Here is a 17,179-nt window from a genome sequence, read left to right on the forward strand (position 1 = left end):
AGCCCATTGCGCACGTCCTTTCTCCTCTTCCTTATCCCCCCCCCCCGTTCTACGCGTGCGCGCAGGGAAACTGTCTCTTCACGTGCGCATGCGCATTGTGGGTCCTAGCCGGCAATCTGCCGCGCAAGCATAAAGCTGTGAGCGGAGCTTTTCCCCTGTCTGGGCGTCTGTATCACGTGCTGCTGGGGGGGGGACGGACCGGTCATGTGACTCCGGCTGGCGGTGGGCGCTGCTGAAGGCTTGAGGCGCGAGCGGGGCGGTGGGCGTTAGGGACCCCGCGCGCGCCGGCAGGATGCAGAACGTCATCAACACGGTGAAGGGGAAGGCGCTGGAGGTGGCCGAGTACCTCACTCCCGTGCTCAAGGTACCGCCCGGTGGGGCCGCCGCAGCCTGACCCCGGGCGGGGCGGGTGGGCCCGGAGGTGCCTCTTCCCCCTCGGACCCCCCACCCCGGGGCGGTTCCCGCGGCCGCGCAGCCCGCTGGTGTCCGGGGCAGGCTGGTGTCCCAGCGAGAGCCGCGACACGGCCCCTTGGCAGCCTCTGCCCGTGTCACCCGCGGCGCCCCGGGGCGTGCGGGGCTGTCACGGCGCGGGGAGGGAGCCCGCGGTGCTCCAGGCCGGGAGGCGGCGGCCCCGGACACGGGGAGGGCTGCGGGTGGGCAGGGAGCCCTTAACGGGGACTTGCCCTCGGGTACCGCCTCGTAGGCCTGGGCGGTGGCCGTTCTGGTGCCGGTGTTGCTGTGTTGGTTAGGGGCGTGACCCCCTCTCCTAGGGGTTGTACTGGTCTAGGTGCAGTTTCTGGGTGGAAAGGGGCCTTTAGGGTGACCAGATGTCCTGATATTTTCAGGATCGCCCTGATACTAAGGGCTTTGTCTTTATACACAACTAAACCTTCCTCGTCTCTCTTCCCAAAAGTTTGTCCTGATTTTTCACACTTGCTTTCTGGTCACCCTAGGTGCCTTAACCACTATAGCTTGTTTGCCTTCTTTTATAGGAAAAAAACTATGCTGGTATACAGGACCGGCTTTAGGCCAATTCCCCCGAATCGGGCCTCGCACCTAAGAGGGCCCCGCTCCCAGTGGCAGGGCCACCGGGGACGTGGGGGGCAAGTGGCCGAGAATCCCTTCCCTGGCTACAGGCTCCTTTTTAATTTTTACTCACCCGGCAGCGCTCCAGGTCTTCAGCAGCACTTTGGCGGTGGGTCCTTCGCTCACTCCGGGTCTTCAGCAGCACTTCAGCGGCAGGTCCTTCAGTGCCACCAAAGACCCGGAGCGAGTGAAGGACCCGCTGCTGAAAACTAGGAGGGCCGCCCAGTGAGTACAAGCCCCACGTGTTTTTTTACCTGTGGTGTTTGTTTGTTTGTTTGTTTTACTTATCCCTGCCGGGGGCCCCGTCGAAACTGTTCGAATCGGGCCCCACACTTGCTAAAGCCAGCCCTGCTGGTATAAGCACCTGGGTATAACTGAGTCCACACTTCGGGGGTTGGTGGGAGGATTGTACCACTCTTATTATACCAGTGTAGTTCGAGCAGTACAGTTTTTGTGTGTAGGCAAGGCCTTTAAATAAGGCTGTGTCTACAGAGTAGCTAAACCAGTGCAGCTGGCCTTGCCTGCCATGAGTGTCTAGTTGCTGTGTTAGACCTAGCCTAATACTCGCCAAACCCTTGTAACACATGCAAATACTTCTATCTACTTCTGTACTTCATGTAGCTGTAACACATGCCGGTACTTCTGTCGCTTTAGTTCTTTGTTACATGTAGCTGCTCTACTGCAAAGTATTCTTGCCTCTGTTACTAATAATCCCTTGTATTAAAACTGATGATTTTTTTTTAAAAATCCCCATTTTCTTCTCTTGCTGTCAATTTAGTCTCTGGATTTTCCTCAGTCCAGGTAATGAAGACAGTGAAGACAGTTTTGCTTTCAGAACTTTAGTGCCTGCTTTCAGAAGAGTTGTTTCTACTGGGACCCTTTTAATGGAAAAATCAAAAACGCAATCCTCTTGATCAGTTCAGGCTTCTGTAATGTAACTTCCTTACATATTTTGTACTTCACGTAAGAGATCCTTGTTTGTAGCATTCTTCATTCATGAACCAAATTTTCTTGCCCCTGTGAAGAAAATATTATGGTGGTGTCCATGTTTTAGCTAAGTTTTTATAACATTGCCCATCACTGTGATTGTGAGTATAGAGACAGAAACTGAGGCACAGTGACTTGTCTGAGTTTACTGAGTAGGTCACTTGCTGTGCTAGAAATAGAGCCCAGGAGTTATAACTCCAAATTTCCTCTTCTAACCACTGTAACACAATGTATTAAAGGATCTAGACTGTTCCCAGTGATATGAGATGACAGAACAAGGAGTAATGGTCTCAAGTTGCAGTGGGGTAGGTTTAGGTTGGATATTAGGAAAGACTTTTTCACTAGGAGGGTGGTGAAGCACTGGAATGGGTTACCTAGGGAGGTGGTGGAATCTCCTTCCTTAGAGGTTTTTAAGGTCAGGCTTGACAAAGCCCTGGCTGGGATGATTTAGTTGGGAATTGGTCCTGCTTTCAGCAGGGGGTTGGACTAGATGACCTCCTGAGGTCCTTTCCAACCCTGATATTCTATGATTCTAAGACACGTGCTGTTCACCATCCTTGCACTTTGAATAGCTTGTTGTGAGAGACTGGAATGCTACAAAACAACAACTGAAAACCAAGTGAATGGTGGTGTCAGTTGTTGGCTGCATGTATGTTCTTGCTATGTGCTGCACAGGCTCTGACAAGATAGCTCGCACAGCAGACTTTGATTGAACTGCCCAAGAAGACCACAGACTGTTCAGTGGTGAAGGCGCTAGGCCAGGTTTATTGCCAACAAAGCACAGTATTAGTTCCCTATATGTGCTACAGGTAAATTTAATAGGTTTGCCCATGACAGTGAATCAGCAGCTGGACAAAGGGTGAAGGTGAAGCATTCCAGCATTTATAGACTGAAACAAGCCATCTGGGATAAACAACTTGCATATCACCTTACATGTTTCATGACATTTAGTACCTCCCCTGTACCTTTCTCCTGATATTTCAGATAAAACATCACTAGTCATCACTTCTGTCAAACCATCTTATCTGCTAGGTTGGGGTGTTCTTGTCCTAGCCTGCTGGAATGTATTTACTTAATCAGTGTATTTTAGCAATGCTGGCGTCGAGTTCATGTACGTAACAGTGAACTTGCAGGCAAGCATCTCCTTTTGAGAGGGCCTCACTTTTGCTCAAAGCATAACTTTTGTTGACTTTGATTCAGGCCTTGTACCAGGCCTCTGCTTCAGGCTCTCTTTCTACTACAGATGGATGGGATTTTAAAAATACCCACTAGGAATGCAGCATAATGTAGCCTTGCCTTCTAAAGAAGCTAAACTTTTTACACTTCACTAGGTTGACAGGGGATCCAGGCTGGTCTGTTTTTGGCCCCACCCACTCTCAAGATCCCAGACTTGTATGTGCTGTATGATGCAACTTGGGAACAAGTTCTAAGATCATTGCATTCTGAGACTTTGATACGGTAACATAATGCACTGCCATAAAGTCTTCAGATTTATCTATTATGCCAAACTCTTAAAAGGAGAATTTTCATTGGCATGCAGTGTTGATATTCTATTGTCTCGCAGTGGTACCACAAGAGTTTTGCCTGTCTCATCTGAATCATGCACTTAAATTATATTTTTCCTTCATCTTTGGGGGGGGGGGGAGGGAGGAGAGAGACTAGATATGCTGATATGGACAAGATGTTGCTTTTTCCAGCTCCCATGTTAGAAGGTGACAATTTGAACATCCTCAGACTTTCTGTGCCCCATGCAGTGCATCTATGGCAATTAACTCTGGCAGTGGAAGCAGTAGAACGTATGCTTAACTGAAGACTGAATGATATTGGAGGATTGAACAGGATGGAATTGTAGCCCAGAGTCAGAGTACTGGTTGAAAAGAGGACTGAGACTTGATAATGAAATCTGAGGGCTGTTCAGGGCAGTAGGAAGGAAATCCACCTCAGATATTACAGAGATGGGTGGTACATCCCAAATATGGATAACTACTGGTTCTCTCATTCTTCGGTAGTCTTAAAATTATGGGAGGAAACTTCTGGTCTTTCAGTGCTGATATTTCTTCTAGATTCTAAAATTTTCTGTGCATTCTGAGTTTACATGAGCATGAATCACACCTGTTTTTTACACTTAAACTTTCTAGATGTCTGTCTGAATGCAAAAGTAAACTGAAATCTTATAGATAGCAATGTACCTTGTCCAAACTGAGAACAAGTTAATGAAAACAGCATGAGAAAATTCAAGAAACTCAAAACTATTTGCATGTGGTGCACAATAAAGGAGTGTGAGTGTGTGTGTGTGTATATATAATACACCCTCACCAAAAAAGCAAATATATCTCTACAAAATGGGTCCAAGGCACATTGGCAGTGGGAACAATCATTCTTAATTTCTGGACTTCTTTGCTTTTTGTAATCTCAAACTGATGCATTATGTTAATAATTTTTAGTTTAGTACTTGGAGCAGTTACAGAAATCATGGCTGAGAGTGCCTGGTTCTGATTGGCTTTCTGCCTCTTAAGCAAGTATAGCACTGATCACAGGACCTCTCTTATTAGCCAACTGAATATTGATAACCACAGCATATTTTTCTGCAGTTATGTGGCAGTTCTGATAACCTCTTAGATTCTTCAAAGAACTATTTTCTTGCTAATGTTCTGTACTATAGAAAATGGCTGCAGGCTGGCTACAAACTAGGATACTGACCCCACAACTGCCTTCAAGCTGGTGCACAGAGCTACCTAGAGCAGGGGTTCTCAAACTTCATTGCACCATAACCCCCTTCTGACAACAAAAATTACTACATGAGCCCAGGAGCGGGGACTAACACCTGAGCCCCACCACACTGGGTGAAGGAACCAAAGCCTGAGCCCCACTGCCATGGGGTGGTGTGGGGGGCCAAAGCCTAAAGGCTTCAGCCCCAGGCAAGGGGCCTGTAACCTGAGCCCCGCTACCTAGGGCTGAAGTCTTCGGACTTGAGCCCTGGACCCCAGCGAGTCTAAGCCAGCTCTGGCAACCCCATTAAAATGGGGTCACAACCCATAGTTTGAGAATCGCTGACCTAGAGAGAGACAGTTGCAGGATCAGGGCCTAGCAGAGTTTCTTCAGCTTTAGAGAAAGGGATTCAAATGTCAACAGAGATGTAAATGTTTCTGAATTGTCTTTATTCTAGGAGTCAAAGTTTAAAGAAACTGGAGTCATCACTCCTGAAGAGGTGAGTGTTCAGAACTTATAAAATGTACTTAAGCAAGCTATTAAAATAGTAATAACTTGTGGTAAAAGTTGCCATAACATTATAATCAATCTTAAATTGACTCTTGCAACTGCTAACTTAGTGAAAATTTGAGGATGTGATAACTACTACTACATCTCTACCCCGATATAACATGACCCGATATAACACGGTAAAGCAGCGCTCCGGGGGGGCGGGGCTGCGCGCTCCAGTGAATCAAAGCAAGTTTGATATAACATGGTTTCACCTATAATGCAGTAAGATTCTTTTGGCTCCCGAGGACAGTGTTATATCGGGGTAGAGGTGTATGTGCAAAGTATTTCTGCTGTTGAAGTCTGTCAGCAACAGAATTCCTCTTGGAATGGAGTTTGGGGCGCAAGCCCTAAGCATCCTAATATAGGCTGAGGGAGAACCCACCCTTCTCTGAACATTGTTTAGATCGGGGGTGGGCATACTACGGCCTGCGGGCCGGATCTGGCCCCTCAGGGCTTTGGATCCTGCCCGCGGCACCGCCGGCACCATGTCCCAATGGCCCCGGGTGGAGGTGGGGGGGAGCAGAGGGCTCTATTCACCGCCTGCCCACAGCTCCCATTGGCCGGGAATGGGGATCCGCGGCCAATGGGAGCTTCGGGGGAGGTACCTAGAGGCATGGCAAGGGGAGCACACGCAGAGCCCTCTGCCTCCCCTCCCTCAGGGGCCGCAGTGCTTCCAGGAGCGGCGCGGGGACAGGGCAGGCAGGCAGGGAGCCTGCCCTGGTCCCGATGCGTGCCACTGTAACCCCGGAGCCACTTGAGGTAAGTGATACTGGGCCGGAGCCCGAACCCCTCCTGTACCCTGCCCCCCAACTCCCTGCCCTAAGCCCCCTGCCTGCACCCCGTACCCCTCCAGCACCCCACTCCCTTGCCCTAAGCCCCCTGCCTGCACCCCGCACCCTTCCTGCACCCCAACTCCCTGCCCTAAGCCCCCTTCCTGTACCCCTGTACCCTGTACCCCTCCAGCACCCCACTCCCTTGCCCTGAGCCCCCTGCTGCATCCTGCACCCCCTGTGCACCCCAACCCCCTGCCCTGAGCCCCCTCGTACATCCCACACTCCTCCTCTGCCCCAATCCCTTGCCCCAAGCCCCTTCCTGCACCCCCTTCCACACCCCGCACTCCCTCACGCACCCCAACCCCCTACCCTGGCCTTGCATATAATTTCCCCACGCGGATGTATCCCTTGGCCCAAAAAGTTTGCCCACCCCTGGCTTAGATAGTTTGGTTTGGTTTTCCTGGGTCAGCAGCTCCATTCTGCATTGAAGTCTGAGCAGGAAAGAGTTCATTGGACTGAAAACTCCCCCTCCCTTAAGCAATCCAGGGACTGCCCAGGCTTGCTAAAAGCACCCCCTGCTTTCCACCATCTGTTTTCCCCTGCTGCTGAGTGTGTGGTGGGGTCACAACATATTGTTGTCCATCTGCCATGCACAAGCATTTTTCTGTACTCCTCTATAGGCTGCCCCTAGCTTGGCCATGTTTCCAGTAAGTGTCTCTGGTAGCAGCTTACAAAGGAGTCTGTTGTAAAAGGAAACAAGGATTACAAATTCCTGGCCAGTTTCTTTTCTGTATCGAATGCAATGGTGTGTTTTGGTTTTACTCCTCTTTACACGAGGATGGGAAGGGCTAGTGTTTGAAAGCTGTTGTCTCTGATACTGTCTACTCAGACTACAAAAGAGTAAAATGGAAGCAGGGAGGATGAAGGAGAGAGGTAAGGTAAAGACAAATGCAGAGAAGGAAGGAGACAGAATCAGACAAAAATGAAGATAGTGGTGGCAAGACAGACAAATAACATTTCTACTGAGCTACACTATGTGCCAGAGGAGATCATTTTTGCTAGCCTACTGGAGTACTATAGAATTAACCAATTTTTAGTGCTAAACAATCTTTTGAGGTAGTTTTGTTTATTTTCTTCTCACTTCACAGTGACCACCCAAAAAAAAATTCTAGATAACTCTGAACCACTGACACTTAGCCCCATCATCTGTGGCAAAAAGCTGCACAGGGATGTCTAATTAGAAGGGGTTTCCCTTTTGGGTCAGCTTGCTATATGCACTGTGGAGGGAGTCTTTGCCGTTTGCAGCATTAGATATAAATCCATGCCAGAGGCAGGATCTTAGATTTAATGAACCATTGGTGTCATATATTATGGCATACTCTTTTCTTGCAGGATGTGTGAGGAGACTGCCTGTCCTCTTTTACCTGTAAAGGGTTAAGAAGCTCAGGTAACCTGGCTGACACCAAGTGTAGTGATTCCCAAGAGGTTGAGAGCTCATGTGCTCTCCATGTATCTTGGCAATTTGCTTTCAAAGAGTTACGGCTTTTTATTCCAACTCTGCCTTGATGGGTTCCCTGACTGGGTAGCCTTTCTGCCACAAGTATGTGGTATCAGTTGGGCCCCTGGTTCTGATTCTGTCTTTATAAACATGACCCAGGATATTAATTTATTTTAGAAGACTCAGAGCTGTTCTGTGTATCTTAATCTGTGAAAGTTTTTCTTGATTAGGCAACATTGTGTCTTAAGAGTCCCACATAAAGTATCTTCAAATGTATTGCGTTAACCTCAATCTTTAGCTCCATGGAGGAACTGATTTTTGGTTGGTTCTTTGATTGACCATTTGGTAGGTTTCCATGGCTGAGTTTTTCTGCAGGGGGGTGGAGAGGGAGAGTGCAGGTAGGTCAAAAAGAACCAGCGAAAGACTTGCTTTAACAGGGTGTCTCCTCTCTATGGAAACAGACCATAGTAAAGCAGATGGTCAGAGGAGTAAAGTAGTGAATCATTGCACCAAGATTGGGTGCCTTGACCAATATAGGGTAGGATTTTTAAGGGTCCAACTGCCATTTGTGCTTCTGAAAAATCTTCTTCCACTATCCCTAATTGTTCTAGGAGCTGTAGCTCTTGCCCTGTCCTACAGTTATCATTAAAGAGAAATTCTGTCAAGTGTGTAAGAGGAGGCTGTCTCTTTAATGGTAGCGCTCATATGTTTTCTTTGAGTGTGTCAGTGAACTGTAATACACACAAGCAATGAAGGGATACCTACTGCCAGATAACTCTTGTTTTGCTGGCCCACAAACTTATACCACTTTGCTAATGCATTTCAATTCCATGCTTGCATTTTGTTATGGTTTTTGTTGTTGTTCCAATCTTTTTGGTCTCTGAAATGCTGATTGCAAATTGTGATTAATTCTATGGCAGTTTTGTGACTTGGTCCTATGGTCTAAAGCTAGGTCTAATAATATCTCTTGAGGTGGCTATCTAGCTAATTTACCCACTGCATCACCTGGCTAAACGCCTATCCTGCCTCTTCTTGTTTCTAGTATATTGACAGATATTTGAATTCATTTTAACACTTTTTTTGGATGTCACGTGAGTATTCTGTTAAATCCTTGCTAGTGACATTTCAAAAGGACACCACTAGACTTAATTTTATAAAATTTTAAATGTATGCTTACTGAAAATTATGTGTATTAACATATTTAAGGATGTTTAAGTTAAACATTTTCTTGCAGTACTGTGAACACAAACCTATGTTCATAGGACTACTGCATGGAAATCAAAGTGAAACTGACTGGCTTAGTTTAACTGTAAAAACTGAAGGATGAAAAGCAAATGAGATTTAAAGTTCACTTTAGTAATTTACATGGTTAACCCAGGTAAGAAAACACTTTAAAATGACATCTTATGTTGACGATGTTATTAAAATGGTTAGGATGTACCTATTTTCCCCATTTCTACAAGCAATCCATTCAAGTGTTTTAAACAAGTACAGGATTATAAAGAATGCTGCAGTTTTCTACATAATACAGAGTGTTTTCATGTATGAGTGAATGACTTTATAGATCTTCCCTGTTTTGTTTTGTTTTTTTTATTTTATTTTATTTTAACTGTTTTTCCCCATTATGGTAAAACATCTCTTTTGATAGAGGTCAGTCTCCAGATGCTTTCCTAGAAAGAGGAAATTACTTTTCCATGGAGTAAATCTATTATCCATACTGAACAAACATTGTGATATTTTTGTTATGCTGACTTGCATTGTTTTTGGAGCACATGGAGAGAAAATGGTTGGCCAATCTATACTATAGCCTGTGAAGCCATTCTGCAATGAGTTTGTCAGCTGAGTAGCATGTTACTGTGAAGTAGTATTTTAAAATGGGGAAGCAGCTGGAACAACAGATGTGTAAGCCATTTGCAAAACTAATAACATTGTAAAAGAACGAGCAAAACAAATTCACTATAAAACTTCAGCTGATCCTTCCCATTATGAACAGAATAAGGGACAAACAAATGACTGGATGAGACTGCGTTAATATTCACTCTATATAGCTCTTAAATGCTGTTGTTTCTTTAAAATATACTAGAAACATAATTAAGAAATTTCTTTACCTCAGTTACTATTTACAGTTTATTAAGAGTTTTTAAAATCTAACTCTTCAGGACAGGGACCTATTTTCATATGTTTTCACAGCACCTAGCACACTTTGATATCCATTCATAATTGGCATCTTTGGGCACTGCCATGCTATAATACTTGTATCCGCTTACTTACTCACTTGCATTTCTCTTGACTTTAACAATGAATAAGTGATGTCCGTTTCACTTTCAGTTTCTTCATGTTACAGTGTTTGGTTTGAACACTGCAGGGAAATGTTTTTAAGAACTTCTAGTTAAAATTTGAGAATGGGGAAATACTTCCATTTGGGTTTTTTTAAAGAAGAAAATCTTTCACAAAAATTAAATGTCAATCCAAATTCTACTTGCCTGTATTGCTAACTGTAACAAGCATTTATTTAATAAAGCAGTCTTGTCAAATCCTGATATAGGCAAGAGTAAACTTTCCCCATGGGCAAATAAAACTAGCTTTTTTTCACTGCTGTCTTCATGGTGGAGTGAACAAGTGTCAGGGTTTTCTCCCCACCCTGAACTTTAGGGAACAGACGTGGGGACCTGCATGAAGACCCTCTAAGCTTACTTTTACCAGCTTAGGTTAAAAACTCCTATTCCTTGGATTAAGTAATGCTGCCACCACCAAGTGATTTAAACAAACATTTAGGGAGGGCCACTTGGAGCCCTACCTTCCTCAAATATCCCCCCAAACCCCCTACACCCCTTTTCCTGGGCAGGCTTGAGAATAATCCCCTAAGCCCTGACACCCTCTTTCCTGGGGAGAGTTAAGAATAATATCCTCACAAATTGGTACTGGTGAACACAGACCCAAACCATTGGATCTTAAAACAATGAAAAATCAATCAGGTTCTTAAAAGAAGAATTTTAATTAAATAAAAGGTAAAAGAATTACCTCTGTAAAATCAGGATGGTAAGTACTTTACAGAATAACAAAAGACTCAAGAACATAGAGGATTTCCTCTCTAGGCAAAACCTTAAAGTTACAAATCCAGGGATAAACCTGCCTCTAGACAAGACCTCCCTCTAGACAAGGAAAATTACAAGCCAAAATAAAAGTAAGCTAACACATTCCCTTATTATTACTTACTAATTCTAATTGAGTTGGATTTCTTGCCTTCTTGATCTGTCTCCAGCAAGCACACAGAATAGACAGAACAGACAAAACAAAGCCTTTTCTCCCTCCCCAGATTTGAAAGTAACTTGTCCCCTTATTGATCCTTTTGATCAGGTGTCAGCCAGGTTACCTGAGCTGCTTAACCCTTTACAGGTAAAAGAATTTTGTGCCTCTGGCCAGAAGGGATTTTATAGTACTGTATACAGAAAGGTGGTTACCCTTCCCTTTATATTTATGACAACAAGTATATTTTAAATGTACTAGCCTGGTAAATGTTCATAAACCTTTTTGGGTTTGCCATAAGGTATAGAGAAAACTCTTAGAAGTTCTGTCCATCTTTGCAGTTATGACTCTCTTTACTGCATGGTTCCTCGAGATGAAAGAAATCAGTCAGTGTCTGTCTACACCAGTTGGAGGAAACAGATGCTTTTTCTTTTCACTGCATCTCTAAAGCATAAAGTGCTGTGAAGATTACATTGAACACACTTACAAAAATGTGATCTCTGTACAACTGAAATGTTAATACTGCTCAGCTCATAAGAGTTTCCATATACTACGTACGCATTTCACCTTTTTCTTTGTGCCCAAACAGTTTGTGGCAGCTGGAGACCATTTAGTTCACCACTGTCCTACTTGGCAATGGTAAGTAAAAGAGAATGAGGCACAAAGAGCTAGAGGTGCGGAAAGTTAGAGGAACAGCACATTTTTTTTGTCATATTACATTTGCATCAGATGTAAAAATGTATGGTATATCTCAATTTAATGTAGATGAGAACTAAATCTAGACATGAACTCTGGCCGTAGAACCCATGCCATTGATATCTTTGTCATGATCCAAATTAGTCACTTTTTTGGGGGAGGGGAGGAGAGGGGGGAGGCTTTTGTATTAGCTACCATTTGTAGCTGCAGTCAGGATGGTTTCTTCTGAGGTGGATATAGAAAACAGACCACTCTGGTATGAATACTTTGAATTTCTAATGGTAATAGCAGGCTCATTCTCCCTTGGGACCTTTCTTGGCTCCATTGGTTATGGGGAATCTGAAGTCTTGAGATCATGTTCTCTGTCATGGTGGCAGAGAGTCACTGAACTTACTAACTACAAGGGGCTACTTGTGAAGTCATTGCCTTGATGTAACCTACATATTAAAAACAATAGCTTATACTACTTAAATTTGATCTTGAGTCCATATCCAGCTGAGTTATAGATTAGAAAATGCTGGTCTTTCTCTGAATATACATGCCATAATCATTCTGAGAAGGCTTTTTTAACATTTCTGAAATGCAATGAGAATATACAAAAAATGTATTCAATACATTTTAACAGGGTCTTTCTTACCTCACAAAAATAAATCATGAAATGGTTAGTGGTTAGAACGTAACATTAGTGTTCAGATTATTATTGTTCAAGCCAAAAACTAATGCATGTGGGCAATATACGATTAGTAGATTTAGATTTGTCAGCATGGCAAGAGTCACAATAGGTTGTGAGGTGATTCTGCTGAAAGCTTTTAAATATACCGGTACTTCTTCCCAGCCCCTTCCTGCTTACACTTGGGATCACCTCATTGGTCAGCTTGGTATGTTTCAAATTGCAAAGAGGTAGGTTGTTTTTGCAGTATATCTCAAGTTCTGCTACTACATATGTGGTGGTTACTAATCTCAAACAGAAGCAGGAAGGTGGTATTTTTGTCTTCTGGCCACACAGACTGAAAATAGAAGTGTTCTTGTCTGCAAAACAAGTTTTCACTTTTTTGTGGTATGCTTTTTTTAAAGGGCTTCAGGAGAAGAATTAAAGGTCAAGGCTTATCTGCCAACAGACAAACAGTTTTTGGTAACTAAAAATGGTAAGAATGACTCTTAGTAGAGTTGAATGCAGTACAGCTCTTGTGAATGACTTGAGGGGAAAATAATTGTAGGCCTGTTGGAACATGCTTGTGCACCCAAATTTTACCCTATACATAAAATTGATAATGAAAACTAACTTTCCCTTGTATCTTCTGCATTTTAATTTTGTGGTGACACAAGCAGCAGATTGTCTGAACTTGAGAAGAGAGATCTGAATACTCACAGAATCTGTTATCAGCAAGCATGAAGATGATAAATATATGCTTGGGGTCAGCATTGCAGCTTGCATTGTGAAATTGAAAACTTTAAGTCCAGAAACACTAAATAGCCCTCCTTATCTTTCCTTCCTTGCTTGCTTCCTCTAATCCTCCACCTCCTCTCCCCCCGCCCTTCCACACACAATGGTTAGCAAAGGTGAGATTTTAACTTAAAATTCTTCTTCCTTCACCCTCCCCAATACTGGATCTTCTGGTTCTTCCTGGCTTACTAAAGGTATTCCAAAATGCTTTACTTGGTAACACTCATACTTTTAATCTCATACAAACCATGTAACTCAGATCACCATATTAGTGAAACTGCAGAATTCTGCTGTGAAACAGGTCAACTGATGGTCACAAAATTAAAGCATTGTATAATGCTAGTACTGACTGCCCCACTTGCTATAAAAGAGGAAAACTTGCATCTGAGCCAAAACTATGGGGGAAGCTTTCTTTTCAGAAAAGAAACATAGGCAAAGTTTGAGACAAAAGACAATCACAAAAATGCCAATGTAGCCCCCTCAGTTCTGGCTTGCAAAAACTATGTAATTGAAGGCCTGCGAGAAGGAATTATGGCCTCATGAGGTGGCATTCCATGCTTTGACTTGACTTGCCCATTTTGGAGACTTGAAATCCTCAGTGGGCCAATGGAATGCCCTGTGGTCTGCAGAGAAAGTAATTGAATTATTTACCACCCCACCCCTAGTGCTGCCTACAGTTGCAATGAACTTGCTATGCAGGCAATAGCAATGACTGCATGGCTAAGTGATGTACTTGCTATTTCTGTGGGGTCTTCTGGTGCCCTTTCTCTCCCGGTCACTTTTCAGAGGAAGAAAATCCAGGATTCCATGTTTCTTGCACTCAGTCGTCTGGGACCACGGTATACTGGTAACCTCTGACTTAAGTTAAATGCTTGCAGAAAAGATGCCACAGAGCACCCTACTAACCAGTTTCTAGGGAGATGTCCTCTAGTTTTCATTTTGACCCTGTCCCCATGCCCTGTTTTTTGTAGAAGGTCTACAGTCCGCTTATGAAGTGTAGCTCTTGTATACTAATTCTCTTCTCCAGGGCTGGGTTTGAGTGTTGCAGACGTAATCTTTCTATTTATGTTAATGAAAATGTCAGTTTTGCCTTTAAATCAGATATGTACTATTACGCAAACTTTTACTGTGCCTCTAAGATCTCTTGTGTAGTCACTCTATGCCAACAGGAGAGAGCTCTCCTGTCGGCATAATTAAACCACCCACAACGAGCAGCAGTAGCTATGTTGGCGGGAGACTCTCTCCGCTGACATAGCGCTGTCCACACCAGCGCTTTTGTTGGTGCAACTTACATTGGGGGGGTGTTCCCCACACCCCTGACTGACAAAAGGTTTGCCAGTAAGAATGCTAATGTAGACAAAGCCTTATTTTAGAAAGCACAACTTGAACATATGCATATGATTGACGGTAAACTAATCTTGTTAAATAACCATGTTACTGTTAACAGCAGTTTTCCAGGTGACAAACTGATCTGTCACTTACATGACTACTGCACTTTAAGTAGAAGTCTGCCCAGCAGATAACCAGTAAAAGTTGCATGTTCCAATTCAGCCAAGATCTGCACTGACTAAAAGCTGTTCAATGACATGCATGAAACAAATGGATAGGTAGTTCCCAGATACCACCAAATGGTTCGCAGTCTCAGAAAATCTGGAGACTCAAACTCCCTTCTGACCCTTACAGGTCAGGGTTGAGGCACAATGACAAGTGGCAGAAAAATGTAAGATGATTGTGTGACCACTGCCTGGAAGGTACCAGCTCTTTAACTAGAGTCCAAGTATCATCTTGCCTTCCCCTGCACTAAATTCACATGAATAATTAAGGTTGGAAATTCTAAAAGATTAACCCAAATGTACTGAAATTGTATAATGTTGAAGGTATTTTGTCTAAATTTGTATTTTTAACCTATTTATTAAAAAAAAACAAAAAAACAAAAAAAAAAAACCTTGTACCACAAAGAGCAAATAGGGGCTGGGGGAAACTTATTCACTGCAGAATGCTTTGCAGAGTGAGTTTGTCTCTGCTCTGTCTAGTATCTGATTGCAGTTATCCTATTACTCGTAAGAGTTTGCTGATCTTTACAGTGCCATGCTACAAGCGGTGTAAACAGATGGAGTATTCAGATGAACTGGAAGCAATTATAGAAGAAGATGATGGTGATGGGGGATGGGTAGACACATTTCACAATGCAGGTACTGAAATGCTTGTTTTTAACTTTCCACTGCTAACTAATATTAAAGACCTTGACTCTTAATTTTAATTTCAAAATGTCTATTAACTCTCATATGTGATGTCTTAATAGCTAGTTTGAGAGACCTGAGTTACATTCCCAGTTAAATACCTGTGTACTCTGTGTGAGATTAGAAAGTTGTTTAACCTCTCTGTGTCTGTTTCTGTCTGTGAAATGAAGTAATGCCTCAGAGGTGTGGATTCTTAAAGCTTTAAGTCCTTTGAGAAGCACAATAGAGATGCATATTACTATATTTGGTAAGGTAAATATCCCACATGCAGGGGACCAAACTTGTTACTCAAGAGATACTGAGAGAAATAAAAGCACCATTCTCTTCACCTTATGTGAAGAATAATGGCATACTGACCTCCCTTGTCAGTGAGTTAAGTATGAGATGTGCAACAGTTAAGTCTCTCTCTCAATTAAGCAGTGACACAACTGTGATATTGCCCCACCTTAGATGAACATTTGATCTCTAGTCCCAACAGCTCAGTGTTGCTAGAAGGTACCTGTCTCCTTGGTATCTAAGGGCCCTCAGATAAATTGGGATGATAAAAGGAAACTGTAGTTAACTACAGAAAATTGAGTTAGTACCTTTCATAAATTTGAAAGCTTTAGTCCTAGAGACAGACTTCTCTGCTAAGTGGATGCCTTTGTCACTGTGAAAGAGAAATTCAAAAACTAAAAATAACAGTTCACCTGACTCTACTGTGTAGTCGATCTAACTCCCAAGTGCCTAGCAAAATCTCTTCCATAGTATACTCCTTTCAGTTTTTCTTTTGAGAGTAGATGATTGTTTTAACACAGCCTGAGAAGGTTGACCTTTAGATTCCAGGATGAAGGTGTTTGAGAATAGCCTTTAAAGGTAAGTTTCTCTCCTTTCTATGTATCAAAAGTACTCAAAGCATTTTCACCCCTTGAGTAATGCAACATCTCTCAGTAGCTCTGTAGCCTTTCAGAGGCTTTCTAAGGGCTTGTCTACACTGGCACTTTATAGTGCTGCAACTTTCTCGCTCAGGGGTGTGAAAAAACACCACCACCACCACCCCCCCCCGAGCGCTGCAAGTTTCAGTGCTGTAAAGTGGCAGTGTAGACAGTTCTCCCAGCACTGGTAGCTATTCCCCTCATAGAGGTGGGTTTTTTTTTGTAGCGCTGGGACAGGTCTCTCCCAGCACTGGTGCCGTGACTACACAGATGTTGTTAGCGAAGACATGCCCTAAGAGAAACAGCTCCTTAGTGTGATTGGAATACCCCAGGAGAAGTTAATTTCTTTATCCTGTGTTTGCTGGTGTTTTAACTCCTATTTTTGTCACTAGAAATCTCTGTATTTTTGATTGGTCACTCCCAGTGATTTTTGGGAGTTTCACTGATATTGTGAACCAGTTCTGTAAACAACAATATCTGACAGTGTTAGGATATTATAGAGCTAAGAGTACCTTCAGTTCTGGCAGGAGAAACAATATGTAGGAGTGACTACACCAGCCAGTTGAAATGATTGTTCCCAAATAGTGTTCATTTGCTGATGTGCTGTGTTGCTAGTATGCTGCCTGTGTCTTTCCTGAGTGGTAGGGTATGATGTCTACTAATGGATATTCTCCTAAGATAATGCATTGTATCTTTGAGGAAGTCATCTGAGATCCCCTTCCTCTTCAGTTGGTTAACTGGACCTGAGATTGTATCGAAACAGAGTGATGTTGTATTGCAGGACAGTGGAGAAGAACAGCAGTAAACAAGAAGTAATAGAAGGATAAGTGGGATGGGTGGGCAAGAAGTGGCAATGCATTGGGTGTTCCTTTTTCTGAATGACAGAGGCTTCGGCTATATTACAGCTTAAGTCAACATAAGTAATGTCGCTCAGGGGTGTGAATTAGCCAGCCCCCTGAGTGACATACATGCTGATGTGGACAGCACTAAATTACGTCAGCATATGTTGGCCAGAGAGCATCTCTCCACCAGCA

General features: G+C 43.5%; 1 protein-coding gene across 1 annotated transcript in view; it reads left to right on the forward strand.

Moving 5' to 3' along the window:
- Nucleotides 1–183: 183 nt before the first annotated feature.
- The window catches only part of ATG3 (autophagy related 3), a 37,755-nt gene continuing 20,759 nt past the window's right edge, over nucleotides 184–17,179 (forward strand). Inside the window, exons 1-5 of the mRNA XM_045001688.1 lie at nucleotides 184–364; nucleotides 5,240–5,281; nucleotides 11,441–11,490; nucleotides 12,622–12,692; nucleotides 15,076–15,183. Of these exons, the coding sequence (XP_044857623.1) occupies nucleotides 293–364; nucleotides 5,240–5,281; nucleotides 11,441–11,490; nucleotides 12,622–12,692; nucleotides 15,076–15,183 (343 nt within the window). The 5' untranslated portion in view covers nucleotides 184–292. The remainder of the gene's footprint in view (nucleotides 365–5,239; nucleotides 5,282–11,440; nucleotides 11,491–12,621; nucleotides 12,693–15,075; nucleotides 15,184–17,179) is intronic.

The sequence above is a fragment of the Mauremys mutica genome, chromosome 1 (assembly GCF_020497125.1).
Source record: "Mauremys mutica isolate MM-2020 ecotype Southern chromosome 1, ASM2049712v1, whole genome shotgun sequence".
NCBI lineage: Eukaryota > Metazoa > Chordata > Testudines > Geoemydidae > Mauremys > Mauremys mutica.